The sequence below is a fragment of the Liolophura sinensis genome, chromosome 1, assembly GCF_032854445.1.
Source record: "Liolophura sinensis isolate JHLJ2023 chromosome 1, CUHK_Ljap_v2, whole genome shotgun sequence".
NCBI lineage: Eukaryota > Metazoa > Mollusca > Polyplacophora > Chitonida > Chitonidae > Liolophura > Liolophura sinensis.
The window spans coordinates 14,375,280-14,390,089 of NC_088295.1; the positions used below are offsets into that span (position 1 = coordinate 14,375,280).

The 14,810-nt window shown below is 41.8% G+C and overlaps 1 protein-coding gene across 1 annotated transcript; it reads right to left on the bottom strand.

Moving 5' to 3' along the window:
• Nucleotides 1-6,737: 6,737 nt before the first annotated feature.
• Nucleotides 6,738-8,673, bottom strand: LOC135461263 (uncharacterized). The gene has a single exon (XM_064738267.1). It carries the CDS (start codon nucleotides 8,528-8,530, stop codon nucleotides 7,643-7,645), a length of 888 nt encoding a protein of 295 aa, XP_064594337.1. The 5' UTR covers nucleotides 8,531-8,673; the 3' UTR covers nucleotides 6,738-7,642.
• Between the last annotated feature and the right edge of the window lie 6,137 nt (nucleotides 8,674-14,810).

Genomic DNA, 14,810 nt, shown 5'->3' on the forward strand with positions numbered 1-14,810 from the left:
ATTGTAAAAGGACTAGTATATCAACCCTGAACCCCCTGCACAAAATAGAGTAAAATGCTTTTCACCATATGACCTAGAAACTTACAGAGGACGCTTGCTTAAAGGTTGCAAGGCGTGCAATATTCCTTAATATTCTACTGAAGCTGTAAGAGGAATGTCACGAGGGACATGCGATTATGGCGCAAGACTGATTTAGTATTTTTTACATAAGACAGAACCGCAAATGCCACATTTCACTCATGACAAGAACATGATGTGATGTGATCTTCCCATCGCATAATGCTGGCAAAAAGAAGGCCATGCCCTGTATTTATTTATATCCTGCTGAAGATCGATAGGTACACAGCCATAAATGAAGATGGCGTTTTTACTTGTTTACTTAAATGCCTTGCCGTAAACTATATAGAACTTTCCACGTGTAGTTGGCGGAAAAGAAGTAAATTAACCATGTGTAATATAATTAACCAAGTTGTGACGAGTCTGTCCGTGACCGGTCTGTCCGTGAGCAATGAGATCGAAGGTTTGAATCTAGCTTTCCTGTCGGTTAATACGGCCGTGGCTTTAAAGGTAAAGACCTCTAAAAATCGAAGTAGACATCACTAGGTAGACCATTTAAAACTATGCATAAGTTTACTTTCATTTATTTTTTTAAAATTTTTACGAAGAGAGTTAAAGGCACTCAAACATTTGACTTCTAAGGTGGGCTTTATGGATCATACCATCAGAGGTTAGGAACTCTGACGTAAAAGGAAGTTTATCCAACTCTAATCACGACACCGAATGTTGGCATAACTCGTTTTTCCCTTGAGAGAAAGATTACTGAAATGTTCCCTAACATCAGGAAAAAAGGTGAGTTCTGCGCGACCGCCAGTATGGCCCATAAAGCCCACCATAGCTTTGAAATATTTGAATGCCTTTCAACACTCTAAAAAAAAATCTGAGAAGAAAAAGGAAGTATTTTTACGCATAGCTTTTAGTTGTCTTTATGATGAACCTTGCTTTGTATTTTATCTTTCTTTTACTTTAAGCCAAGAGATTTGTTAGGTACTAGTACTTGTTAATGAGCGGTGTTGACCGTCGGTTTCCTCTACACAGGTTGACCACCGGCGTTAAATATAAGTTCACTATTTGACTGTATGCTTGGAACCAATGCAAACATGCAATGTTAATTTTTACATATGTTACCAAATCCACAGCACTATAGGAATTTACAAGAGATGAAGGTTGCATACGAAACTTATAGGTTTTAACCACATACATGTAACTACTCATCCGTCTACTCGTGTACTGTACCCCCTTCCCACCCCCCACCCCCAACATTGACGGAACAGTCTTCTATGGAGTTATGAAATGCCAATCATTACGCATTAAATCTGACATGTAAGTATAAGCATGGCATTTATTTCCATTTATTATCAACACCATATTTAAATCAATACTGGTATAAATGTAGAGTTTCGCTGATTTCTCTAACCCATTGCTTACGTGCTTCCTCTGTCCTGTGATATTGTTGGTGTGTGTACTTATTTATTTGTTTGATTGGTGTTTTACGCCGTACTCAAGAATATTTCACCTATACGACGGCGGCCAGCATTGTAATGGGAGGAAACCGGGCAGAGCCTGGTGAAAACCCGCGACCATACGCTGGTGGCTGACAGACCTTCCCACGTACTGGTGTGTGTATGAAACCCACTATAATATACATGTGTTTAAATAAGATATATATAGGTATTGCGGCACCATTCCTATCGTCGGTAACAGAAGTGTTTTATTCTTGAGTACGGCGTAAAAATCAATCAATTAAATAAATAAATAATTAATTAAATGAAAGAAGTGTTGCCCTTGCAAAAATGACTACAAGCAATAGAGGGCTATGTACGGCGATGAGAAGTGACAACCATTTAGCGCTGTGGCTGGAAGTAAGCCACATCATCAATTCAAAACCTGTTGATTCAGGCTTTTCTCCCATCATAATGATGGCCACCGTCGTATAAGTGAAATATTCTTGAGTACGTCGTAAAACACCAATCAAGCAAATAAATAACTATTTAAATAAATTGATTCAAGTCTGTTTGTCTTTCGCACATCTTCGTGGTTTTAATACACCCATATTTACATTTTATCCAACACTGACAGAAAATTAGTGCTGTGTTTCAGCGATTCTTAAAAGTGTCGACTATACTAACAAATTTTTTATTGTTCTTTAACGCAATACTCAAGAATTTTTTACATATTGAATGGTTCCTGCAATTTTATGGGTGGAAAAAACACATATGACGTACAGATATGCACATCATGTCGGTGGTGGACACATGCATGGTCTGCAACGAAAGTTATGCTGTGCAAACTGCCATCTAGCGTCGTCGGCTTGTTGTCACTCAGGAAAGATGAGAGCGGGAAATACCTGAACTTACATATGCATGAAGCTAAGTGCATTTGTTTGTAGTGAGGTCTAAGCGCGTCTATTCTTGACATTACCCAAGTCCCCTAAATCAGCTAGGTTATATACACAGTTTAACTGTGAACGAGACAAGCAGATTAGGTAATCTCATTACACAGACCTATATTACTGCCGATTATCCTTACCTGTATACCACCTGGCCTATTATAATTTTGCCTGATATAATGACACCGCACTCTGTCAACCCCCAACTCTGCCACCCAAATTTTTCTTGCCTTCAGGCTACAAGACATCGAGCCAGCTAAGGACGAGAAAAAAAAATGAGGCGCGATATGAAAAAAAAACTGAGAAAGAGCAACTCACTGTAGATAGTGTGTTAGGTTTGGTGGGTAGATAACATCTGTCCACATCAGCAACCAGCTCCCTCAAACTCATTTTTCTCCCCTTCCTCTGCATTCTGGTTTCAAATTTTAGATTTTAAATGTTGGCATGCTCTTAATTAAATTCGCTCATTTAATTGCCTAGAGCAAGTCTTTCTTCGTTGCACACTGCATGGATTCTGTCAGAAACTCACCTAAAATCAAGATCTTAACTAGATTGTTTTCCGACACGGACTTTCTGACAAAGATATGAAATAAATGAGCGTTCATTGCACATTTAGCCATGCCTGCGGGGCATCATTTTCTCTTAGGTAGTAAAACAAAACCAAACCTTGTTCAAAAAATGCATGTAAACAGACACAAAGGCAGTTCTGATAAGGAAGGTGTTGACGTACACACAACGAAGGTCTCCGAGAGACGGGTTCTCTGATATACGCCACAAAATTTGCTGACAAAAAGCTGCACTAAGTGCACGAATACAACGGTCTAGTGAGCTATGCGTCATAAAAAAGACACAAGTGTCGGCAAGCTTGTTGAATTGAAGAATAACTAATGTCAAATCAATTCAGACAGCAAAAGTGAAGCAGTATTATAGGTCTGCCTGCAAGCAACATGCATGGATTGTTATGTGCCGAGATTTCCTCCACACATCTGTGACTGTAAGAAACTGATAAACCAGTACTTTTTAAGCAACATTATTCAACAAGGGTATAATTTATATCCACGTGTTCCCAGTTCCTCACACAGACATGTATAGGCGAATGCTAAAGTTACAACAGACTTGTCTCTTTTCAGCAAGTTTACCGCTCAATACACCAATTGTGTCTGAATATGTTATACACTTGTTGAAAGTTCGAAACCAATTCTGTCGCATTATGTTTGTCTTTACCCCTATGTTAGAAGTCAGAACAGTATATAGTGTCTTTTAAAGTCGAATACTTTGACAAACCGTATAACTCTTTATACCTGTGAAGTTTTTAGTTTAAAAGCAATAAAAAAATCAAACAGGTTATATATGCATATATGTGTGGGAAATTTTTAAATGTTTTGAAATTTGACCTTTCTTACTTGATGCTAGTACATCCGCACACCTGTGAGGTTGAACCTTGAACGTTCGAGCTAAATATAGAAGTCATATATGTCCAAAGACTGATATCACCGCATTAAGTTAATGCCGGGTAGAGTTCGGTCGTTATTTCATTCTGCGATTTGCAGCATTTGCTAAACACTTCATCTCGATGCGAATTTCTAGTTTCAGGTTGTTAATATTTCAGCTTTGCTACAGTGAGTGAGTGAGTGTTCAGGGTTCAACGTCGTATTTGACAATGTTTCAGCCATATAACGACGAAGGAGTCCTTAGAGTACGTGTGATGTGCCTCCTGGTTTCGGGACGGCTTTCCACGCTCTTTTATCTAGTGCTGCTATACTGAGACGACTTACCGAAGGCAAGTAGACCGCCCCACCCGAGCTATTATACTGTTACGGGTCAACCAGTCGTTAACCCCTTTAATACTGAACACCAAGCAACGAAGTTACAACTTCCTCTTTTAAGGTCTTAGGTGTGACCCGACCCAGAATTGACCCTGGATCTACCGCACCCAAAGTGGACGCTCTACCAACCGAGCATCGGGGTCGGTCAGTTTGCCTAGATGTAGAGAATTGCAACATCTGACCGAGATGTCAAATCTCCAAACGTCCGTTCAACTTTCGAACACATCAACATTCACCTCTCACATGTTGCACGCCACAAACATGTTTATATGTTAAACCTCAAATACATCTGTTTAACTTTCAAACAAGTCAACTTTCACCTCACTCAGATGTCGAATGTTCCAACATCTGACTGAACTGTCAAATCTCCTAACGCCCCCTCAACTTTCAAACATGTCAACTTTCACATCTCACAAATATCGAATGTTCAGATTGATGTTGCACCTGACTGAGATGTCAATTCTCTAAACATCTGTTCAACTTTCGACACCTCGACTATGAGCTTTGTCAGCTGCACCAGAGCCCCGATCGTCTTGCTGCGTGAGATGGTCAACCTTCAAATACATTCAACGAGTAACAATTTCTTTTATCCTCTGTTATGTCTTTCTCACCAGACCTGTATTTGCGTTCTTCATATACATGCATGTATCTGTCAATGCCTTTGCCCACCTTGTTGTAATGTCCATAATCAACGTTCAAATGTGACATTTAGCAATACCGCTCGAAACTACTCTCTCTGTGTATTTCATGACATTGCAGGAACTAATACTTGAATATAACAATTATTCAAAATGGTCATGCACAGTGTATAAAATTATTGAGAACAAATCTGTTTTCCAAAAAATTTCGAAACGCAAATGTTCGTCTGTTAGGAGTATATACGAAGTTTTGTGTGTCTGGATCTTGCGTGGTTTTTCTTCACTTTGGAAAAGTTGCTAAAAAGAGATATTCACAATTTGTTTTTAATTAAGTGAATCCTCACAATAGATCACCGTAAATGAATAACACGCAGAAACTGAGTTCACGCACTAGGTCGGCATGTGACCACCCGGTTACTCTTCATCACTGATTTGACCTTTACCCTCATATCCAACACATGGCAACAATGCCTTAATATACAAGGGTATAGAATAGCTGGCTGAGGCGGGCGGACTGTGGGCGCCATCCAGCTTATAATGACACTGATAATTGGAAACCGTATCCTCGAACTGGACGTCTGAGCGCTACAGAGCACAGATGGAAAGCTTTATGCCTCAGCATCCGATTGCCGGGCCTTTTCGCCAGCGGTGTAACCCTGTTATCACATATAACAGTCTCCTAACACTTGTACTGAATAAACACACCCTACAGATCTCGCAACAGATTGAGTCGCCCATTCCGGAAACTTCGATAAAAACACTCAACTCAACTATTTCTACCAGATGGTGCATGACCCATAATAGTCCCAAATGCTCTCATCTCTCCCAGTCTTCATGAGAAGCTGATTTGCATATGATCTTGCGGTACTTTATCGCATGTGATTGTGTGGATATGTATATATGCATACGTGTGGCTACAGGGGTGCGAGAACCACCCACAGGTACATGTAGGTAAGTGAAACAAATGACCGTCCCACCTGGCGATCTGCAAAGTCTCGCCTGATTACCGCTGACTGGACATCACTTGACACGCTTCACTAATTTTACAGCTCTCCAGTTGAACGCCCACATCTGAGCATCTTCCGAAACACAAATCCTTCCACAAAACCCCATCAACATGGATCATCTTTGAATTATGACTCAAATCTGTTCAGTTGGCTTTCGCTCCAAGAAAAATGATCCACCCAAGAGGGAACGCGGGGCCAAAAGGGCTTGGTGTAAAGCGTTGGGTGGCGGGACAGAACAGCTGTACGAACAGTCGTGCAAGACGTAACACTCAGCTAAGCAAATGGTTTGATTTAAAGATATCGCAAGCATGAGTTCAAAATCTGGAGCCGTAACGCTGATTGCTCAATGGGTGCAGCACAGAGGAAACTGATAGGGCTTTAAATATCTCAGCTATACTTGGACGGCTTTTACCACTATATGTGTGAATTTAACGGAGTCTGGCTCCATGAGGGTCAGCTAAATACGCCGATGACACGCCACTGGCAGATCGCAATCGTGAAGAGTCATTATGCAAGCAGACACTGAACTTATCTATGACCATACACAACCTACTAAACTGATTCACCAGCTCGAGTAGCTGTTCAAGGTAAACCAAACTATCAGCGCTGTGGTTGACCGCATGTACAATATGAGCGTAAAGAAAACACTGAGAGGTATACCAGATACAACGTTTAACAAACAGTTTAAATTGCATACAAAAGAAACAGGATCGCTTCAGTGGAATTAGAGACTTTAAATCTTTATGTATATATATATTTATGCATATATTTATATGTATAGATCACAAACTCAACAAAACATGATAGAACCAATGCTCTATGAAATATAACGTAAATTTGAGAAAATATAATCATATATGTGTATTATTTTGTAGTGCTGCGCCATACTGACTTGGCAATCACAGTTTCTGGTCGAAGATGACATTGACACAAGCGGCAAATGTCGATATGTCAAAAGTCTAAAAGCATGGTTACAACAATAGATCTGAACGAAAGTTAAGCCAATTGTTTCCACAAAGCAATACTACAATCAGAAGCCATGTCTCGATGGAGTATCAGGGTGGCTGATATCATACATCACCCTGGTACGCTATATGTAACCCTGAACGTCTAGCCTAAACTCTTAGACAGCCGATTTCCTACATCTGCTAGACGGGAATACTGCGTAAGTGTCCGAGACAATCCACATCCAGCTCGTACCTCTGACAGTTCTGTAATCATATGATCGGTAAGAATGTGGTTATGGGCATTCCTCGCTCACCCACCATTGTTCACAAGAAATACCATGTCACAGTTTACAGGCAGGAGACTAAATTTAACATCTGCTGGTCTTGGATAATGACAGGTCTGGTGTGTGGAGAGTGGCCGATCCAGTGAACACCCAGACTTCGCCACTCTGTGACACCTCTGATAAAATATTTCCAATACACTGACACTGATATCACCGGACGTAATGCTTGTGGAGGACATAGTTTCGTCCCGACCGCTGGGGTGTAGACAGGCTGGTCTCCAGGTGCCACAAAACTGTCCCCTCTAACAAGCCCTGCTATTGACACACGTTTAACTTAGCCCCGGTGTCGTCTGCTACACACATGTTAACGGAGGGCTATTGTTCACACACAGCTTTCTCCTCTCACTAGCCCACTGTCAGAGTTTTCGAAGAAGCAGAGCCGAACGTGACAAATCCCGTGACATCGGAAACCGTTTAGATTATGTCGCTGAAATTCAGTGTCTCCGTCTGGCTCTGCCCTCTGTTTGAATTGTCCTCGTGCACAAATCTACACACTCCGGAAAATCCATCTTGTTACCGTCCGTACTGTAGTCTATATCCGCTAATCGGCCTAAAGCCATTATATAAGTACATGCAATTCTCAAAATGGCCAGTTTTGACAGTTTCTGGTTGTAGGAATAGGAAGGAACAGCTCGCCGTAAACTTTCAAAAGCAGCACTGATAGTATGCACTCTTGTTCTCTCCCGGGCGTTGGCTTCTATCCGACGCTCACGGGTCATGTTCTTATAGTTTTTTCTCGGCCTTTTGCCCCCTCTCTCTGACGGAGACCCCTCCTCGTCCTGACACTCCTCACTCTCATCAACTGACGGATAACTCGCGTGCAGCCTCTGACGATCCTCAGCTTTTCCTCTCAGTCCATGGTCAAAATGAAAAGGTCCCGCGCTGTCATATGAAAGTGGAATTCCTAATGCTTCTGTGCTCCTACCCAATCCAGCTGGAAAGTACAAATTCGGCACCATACACGTAACCCGCTCACTGAATGCCAGGGATGCGCTACTCTTGCCAATTCCCCCTTGGGAATCTCCGTGGTCAAGTAAAAACCCAGTGTCCGGCGTGTCCGGAGGATCTTCTTTATGACCCCTGTCCGAAACTTCACTACTCACACTGTTGTCAGAAACACTGCCTGGGCTATTCGGGCACAGGCGTTTAACGGAAAAGTCACTTCTTCTCCGAGGTTCACTCAGTTTCCTCTTGTTTTTTCTGGCCGGCATGTCTGTCGATGACTTCTTGGGCGAGTCGTCCGCCTGGTCGGTCGAGTCGGTGTGCTCTGTTCCCGAAAGCTGCCCGGGACTAGCTTCACAGGTGGAAGTGGGACCAGCCATCCGCACCGCTTTGATTGGAGAGAAGACTGCCAGCGCCAGAGGCTCCAACCTGCCAGCCCGCCGCTCACAGCTTTGGCCAGATGTTAAATGTTAAAGAATTCCTTAGATGCGTGTTATTTATTGACTAATCCCCTTCGGATGGCTATCGTTCATAAAGGCTATTCGAGTAGCATAAACTGCGGGCTGCCTGTGGCCGCGCTAGGATAGCACACACACACATCAACACTCATGGCCAGACAGCACTGCTCCAGCACACCCGCTACTTCAGCTGGCCAGAAATAATTAGAATATGAAAATTGGAAAACCGGTGTTTTTATTCGACTTTTATATAGCATACAATAATAGCATCGCCAGGTGGCCGAATACAAGCGTTTTACTTGTTCCTTGAGCAAACTCAATATGTGATCTAATGCTCGAGTGGTTAGGTGATTCCATTCGCCGGCGGGGGGAGAGGTTGTACATGTCAGATATGTTCTCGCCTAAGCGGCCACTTTGACAGGTCTTTAACTGACACAGTATATGTATGTATGGTGTCAGTACAACAGTGGTTAACGCTCAGTGTGGCCAATAGATGATTTAGTGTAATCGGATGAAGTAGAAGAGAGCAAATTAACGCCTGGCTGTGCGTCTCTATCTGATGAGAAGAGAGATGATCCCCCCGTACATGGACTGCCGCCATCAACTCCCCTAAACATCTGTCCGACCTTACGGACCACTCATGCCTTCAGGCTCTAGAAACTATTTTAATTAAACTTGGCAAAGTCGTGTACACAGCTGTAGGCAACATCGTTTTAATAGCACAATTAGTCGAAATAAAAAATAACAAATATCAAGGATAAGAGAGACTTTTTTGGGTTTCCTGTGTATCGTGTGCGGTCCATCTCCTTATACCCACTTGCCGACATTCGGTGTAAGACACGGGAGGCCTGGAAAAAATTAGCGGCAGGGGAGGGAGGGACAGAGAGGCAACTCGTATTCTCCGTTATTTACATCAACTGTTTTCCCAGCTGAATCTAGCTGCTTTGGAGGACCAAGCCCTGTTCACGCACTTCGGTGTGTACTTTAGTTCTGCCGATAATGGCACTACATCCCCCGAATCAAGGCAATCTATTACATATGCCATATATTGTACCCAGGGGCCGGCACATGCGGTGTATATGATGACAGTGGATCGTCTTGGACCGATTCACTTACTTCATATACAGCATACAACTGGGAAGCAAACACTGTATGAATTGTAAGTCATCATCTACATCTATACACTCACGTATACACTCACACCACAGGGGAGTTTATTTTGCTCTTGTAGATGACATTATTGATTTTTAAAAATCTGTTCTTCTTTACTGTTTCTTCTCTCCCGTATTAGCTAAGCTTGTTCAAGTCTATGCGGTATAAATCATGTGAGAATCTTTAGGTAAGGGAAGAAATGGCAGATAGTCGTGAAGAAATAACCGCCTGCTGATTGACTCGCACCGTCAAATTATCACTGAATTTCCACTACTTCAGTCTTTATGCGATAACGGCTTGCAAATTCAAAATGCTGTAATAAATCATTTGTGAAGAAACTTCCTCGGATAAAAAAAAACGGATGAGCAGTGGAAGTGTCGATTGAAAGACTCGATTTGCAATTTATCTTCGGTTTGGAATGGGGTACAGAAAGTTGCTCGGCCCGAAACATCGGTCCGATATTGCTCTTCGTGAGGAGCCATGAATCAGAACAGTTGGCAGTTCCAGCATCCTGGCCTATGGCTGCAACCTCCTGGTGCCAGGAGTGACTTAATCAATATATCAACACATTGAGCAAATTCCTCTCCAAGATCTCGCTAATATGCAGACGCAAATCAGCTTCCGTCACTACTGAACACTTGGCAATTTATCTGTTCACGGTTCGTGTAGTTTTGAAAGGATTAACATACCCGATCAAGACGTTAACACTGGTGTCGCTAGTCGTGATACAGAGGTGTCCATATAGGGGTGGGCGCAGGGGCGTGGTCCTGCTTGATCTTACCCAAAAGCATCATTTACGTCCTCTTTGTGGTGAATATACACGGAGAGAGTATTACCTGCACATAGTACATGCCATATACATCAGTACCTGAATTAAGATGCCGTACTGTCCCAATAGTTAATGAGCTAAATCAAAAGCCATTGAAAACCTCGTACACCATCGCATGCGTAGCTTCACAAGTAATTGCACCTAGTAAGCGGAGCGGTTAAATCGTTCGACCCAGTGAAATGCTATCTCAAATAAAGAAAATGTTTACACTTCAAGACGCTATAATTAACACTGTAATTTACTGCTTACATAGCCACTGAATATAAAAATTCTGTTATTTTTTTTAGACCACACACACTTCCTAAACGCAACAATGTCCGTCGTTATGTTATTTTTGGTAAATGAAATGTGTGAAGTTGAAATATTTTGGCCTAAAAAAATTATAACTTAGTCTTTGACAAATGAAAATGAAAAATAAAGATATAAAGTGCTTTTATTCACATTAATCTGCGAAATGTTTTTTCTTGAGTCCTTTTAACATGTTAAATAAAGTACTTTATAAATAATAATTGTTTAACACACACATTTGCAATTTTATAACAACGTTTTTTGTTTCAGAAATGAAGTGAAAATGGAGACAGGAAAATTTAACGGTAGCCTCATGTATGGAATGAATACTGTAATCATAAGAAAAATGAGAAAATGTACATACGTAGATATAACTGAGATTTTGTTTTTGCTCATTAAAGCTAATAAACAACTGGAGGTAGCCCATTAGATGAAGTAATCATGCATACATAACAAAGCCTTGAATGGCACTAACTGTATCTCTTGCCGCATTCATGCTGTGTGTCTTAGTAACACGTATCAAGTTAATGCCTCACATTTACTTGTTTTACAATTTTGTGCAGCGTGTTTACATAAAGGCAATGTAATAGGTTCTCTGTGTTTTTAAATAATAGTTCAGGTCTCTAGGTATGTCCCTTTAGTATGTCTAATAGGGCGTTTAAAACCTTGCAAAAACTGTAGCCTGTATAGCATAACGGCGATGGGGAGTAGGTGTATCATCACCTTCACCACCATAGCTTCTCTCACCCCGCCCCCCCCTCCTCCCCCTCCCCTCCCTACTAACTGATTAAACCTCAAGGTCCATAACGTATAGTGATAACACTATACGTGTACATACTACAAACACTGACTCAAAGTGACAGGTTTGTGTAACTGTCGCAAATTAATGCCGGTTGTGATCATTCCCGCCCACCTCTTACTCGGGGGGTGGGGGGCTCTACTCACACTCTACTAGTACACATCACCATTGAGCTAGGTCCTAACAAGTTTCATTATTCGCCAATTATTGCCTAAAAAAACAGATTAATTAATTAGTTAACTGGCTAATCGGTCTTTAGTGGTGACGTTTTCCCAATTAACACAAGTTTACGGATTTTATGGCCATTCCGATTGGACAATTTTACGAGCCAGAAATGGGCAAGTGATTTGAGGTGATTATGCCCAATGGTGGCAATGCTGACACCCCCGTGAGACGAGTCCAAACTGTTGCTTTCACATGGATTCGTTATTGGATCGGCAGGCCGTGCAGCCAGCCACCTGTGCTCTCACACTCACCGGCTTGATCAATACAGCCTGGGACTGCTCGCTGCTTCCAAACCTTTCTTCTCGGCTAATCGATGGCACAGCGTGAATAAGGTCTATTTTGTCACAGCCGGCGCTACAATGCAATATCTTACAACAATCAGGCGCTGGCAATTATAGAATGAACAAAACGTATGGAGGTAGTCACGTAGTCTTCTTTTGTACGAAGTAGACAAATGCCCACCATGCCCACAATAAGGCGGACCCGTCAAGAAGCGAAAAAAATGCTTGGGAAAAGAAGAAGTTTGGCCGGTATATAAAACCCGATTAGTGAGCGACCATCTGGCTGAACAAGTCTCTATATACCGCAGACAGACAAGGGTGCTCTCCAACTCACACAATAAACAGAGGCTTTGATTTACACGAGTAAACATTAAATGTTTAAAGGGATATTTTATAGGGCTTATTGGTGGGCAATAACCCTGGACCAGGTCGGTGAGGCAGGGTGTGGCTACCATGCCTGTGACCTGTTCTCCTAACCACACACCTGGCAGCGCGGGCCTCCTGTAATCCACTTGTCATGTGCTAGCTCGTCTTCCCGACCTGAGCGCTCTCTCACTCGCTCACATTACCAATCTCCGTCTTCGGTTTTACCCTGGGAGGGTTGACTCACCCACTCGGGGTAACCAAGGGATAGCCATCTGCCTGGTTAAGCCAGGTGATTGTCAATCTGTCGTCGTCCACATCCAATGTCGTCACATTCCCTTTTCCGGCGCTGTCTATTAATTTCCCATTCTTGACACTGGAGTCCCACGCTTTCCCCTGCAATTGCTTCCCTATTATTGCACCCCACGCGCACTTAGCCTGTTGCTCTAACCATCGCGTACATTTGATCTAACCTAGGTATTACTCTTCGCACAGTTGCATTATCAGCCGCAGTTTTGCGCGTCGCTGACACCCAAATTCATGTAGGTTGTGGTTTCGTCGCCTTATTGGTTTGAGATTTGCTTCACCTAGATGCACTACCTGTAGAAGTTTATACATACTGTGTGTCACCATGGCCGTTGATATCTTGTAAGGTGTACATCATGTCATCAATTCACAGACACCAGTGACTATACACTGTGGCTGATAATAGCGAGAGAACCGATTCATCACTGCGCAAAAGAGTATACTAAATCTGGCTATGTATATACTGCCCCCCCCCCCCCCGCCCCATCGTGAAAAAATGATCTTTATACATACACTCAAACCGGAGTGAAATAGTGGAGGTTAGGAGTCACTGAACTAATGCAGGTAAATTTCGTATAATAGGGATTACAACATTACACAAGTTTATGGCTGACCACTGTCGTTTACACAGTCAGTATACAGTCAGGCAATAAGACGTTGAGAAGATGTGAATTTACTTTTTTGCGCTCTATAGACGTCGATGAGGCAGACAGGGGAAATTACACATCTGTGTGCCAGTTGGTTAGGAAAACAGGTGGCTGTGTTTCATTTCCTTATTAAAAGATGACAAGGAAGACACATAAGTTTTGATTTTTGTGTTTTGTATAAACTTGTATAAACGTTTGTGATTATTTTTATGCCACATGTATACATAAATGGGTGAGAAAAACGGTTACTGTTCTCTTTATTAAACGTCTTTGCATTAAATGGCAAGAAAAAGCTCCAACTCTTCTCATGTAGATGTACGTGATAAGGTCTTCCATCAAGAACCTGCGGATGGTCATCGGTTTCCTCCGCATTCACTAAACGCTATATTGATGATCTGCCAGCTAAATATTTAGATAAACAATCCCTATATATTGCAAAGGCTGCGAAACAAAAGATATTTACCCACCTTCGCAGGATTTAAAGAAAACCACAGACTCTCCAGAAGACCAAACCGGTTTCCTCTCTCGCATACTTTAATTTTGACATTGTAAATTATCCATACTTGGGCAGCAACACACTGAAAGCTCCTGCTTGTACATAGCTCACATTGTAGCATTCGTTACACCATGAGTGATCTGTGACGATTTCATTCAATCTCAGGAGTTATTACGGCAAAAACTAGCCGTGTCAAGGTTATTCCATCAAACGCCTTATTCACGGCTCGTATTCGAATTTTATTTCGACGCATAGATTCTACCCGATTTCCTCCTTCCATACAGCAGGCCGCCATCATATAAGTGACATATTCTTGAATAAGGCGTAATACCAATGAAATAAATAAATAAATAATTAAATAAATCTTTTATTGGGGTTTTAAGGTTTACGCAAAACTTATTATATAATAAAGCGACGGTGGTTAGTTTTTATACGCTCAGATAATTTAATCACACAATATATCGGACAGTTTAAGTCTTAGAATATACAGGAATACAACGAAGCCATGAAATATGTATATGTGTGAAAACTGGTTTTAATAGCCCACAGTGCCATAATTCAGACCGTCACCAGTGAAAACAATATCAAAAATTCAACCCAAGGAAGAAAGAAACACACGGCAGGTTAACAACTACATAGGTGGAAACCAATCGCAAGCATCCCCGAGATCTGGTTCATTTGCATTGTTTTGATGTGTTTTTATGTGAAATGTGATGTCGATTCGACATTTTGAATAATTCTAAGTAAGGGACGTCTATTATATAGGTATTGGCATCACTGCATACTTTTTTTACTTAATTTTTCTTGAGCCATGTT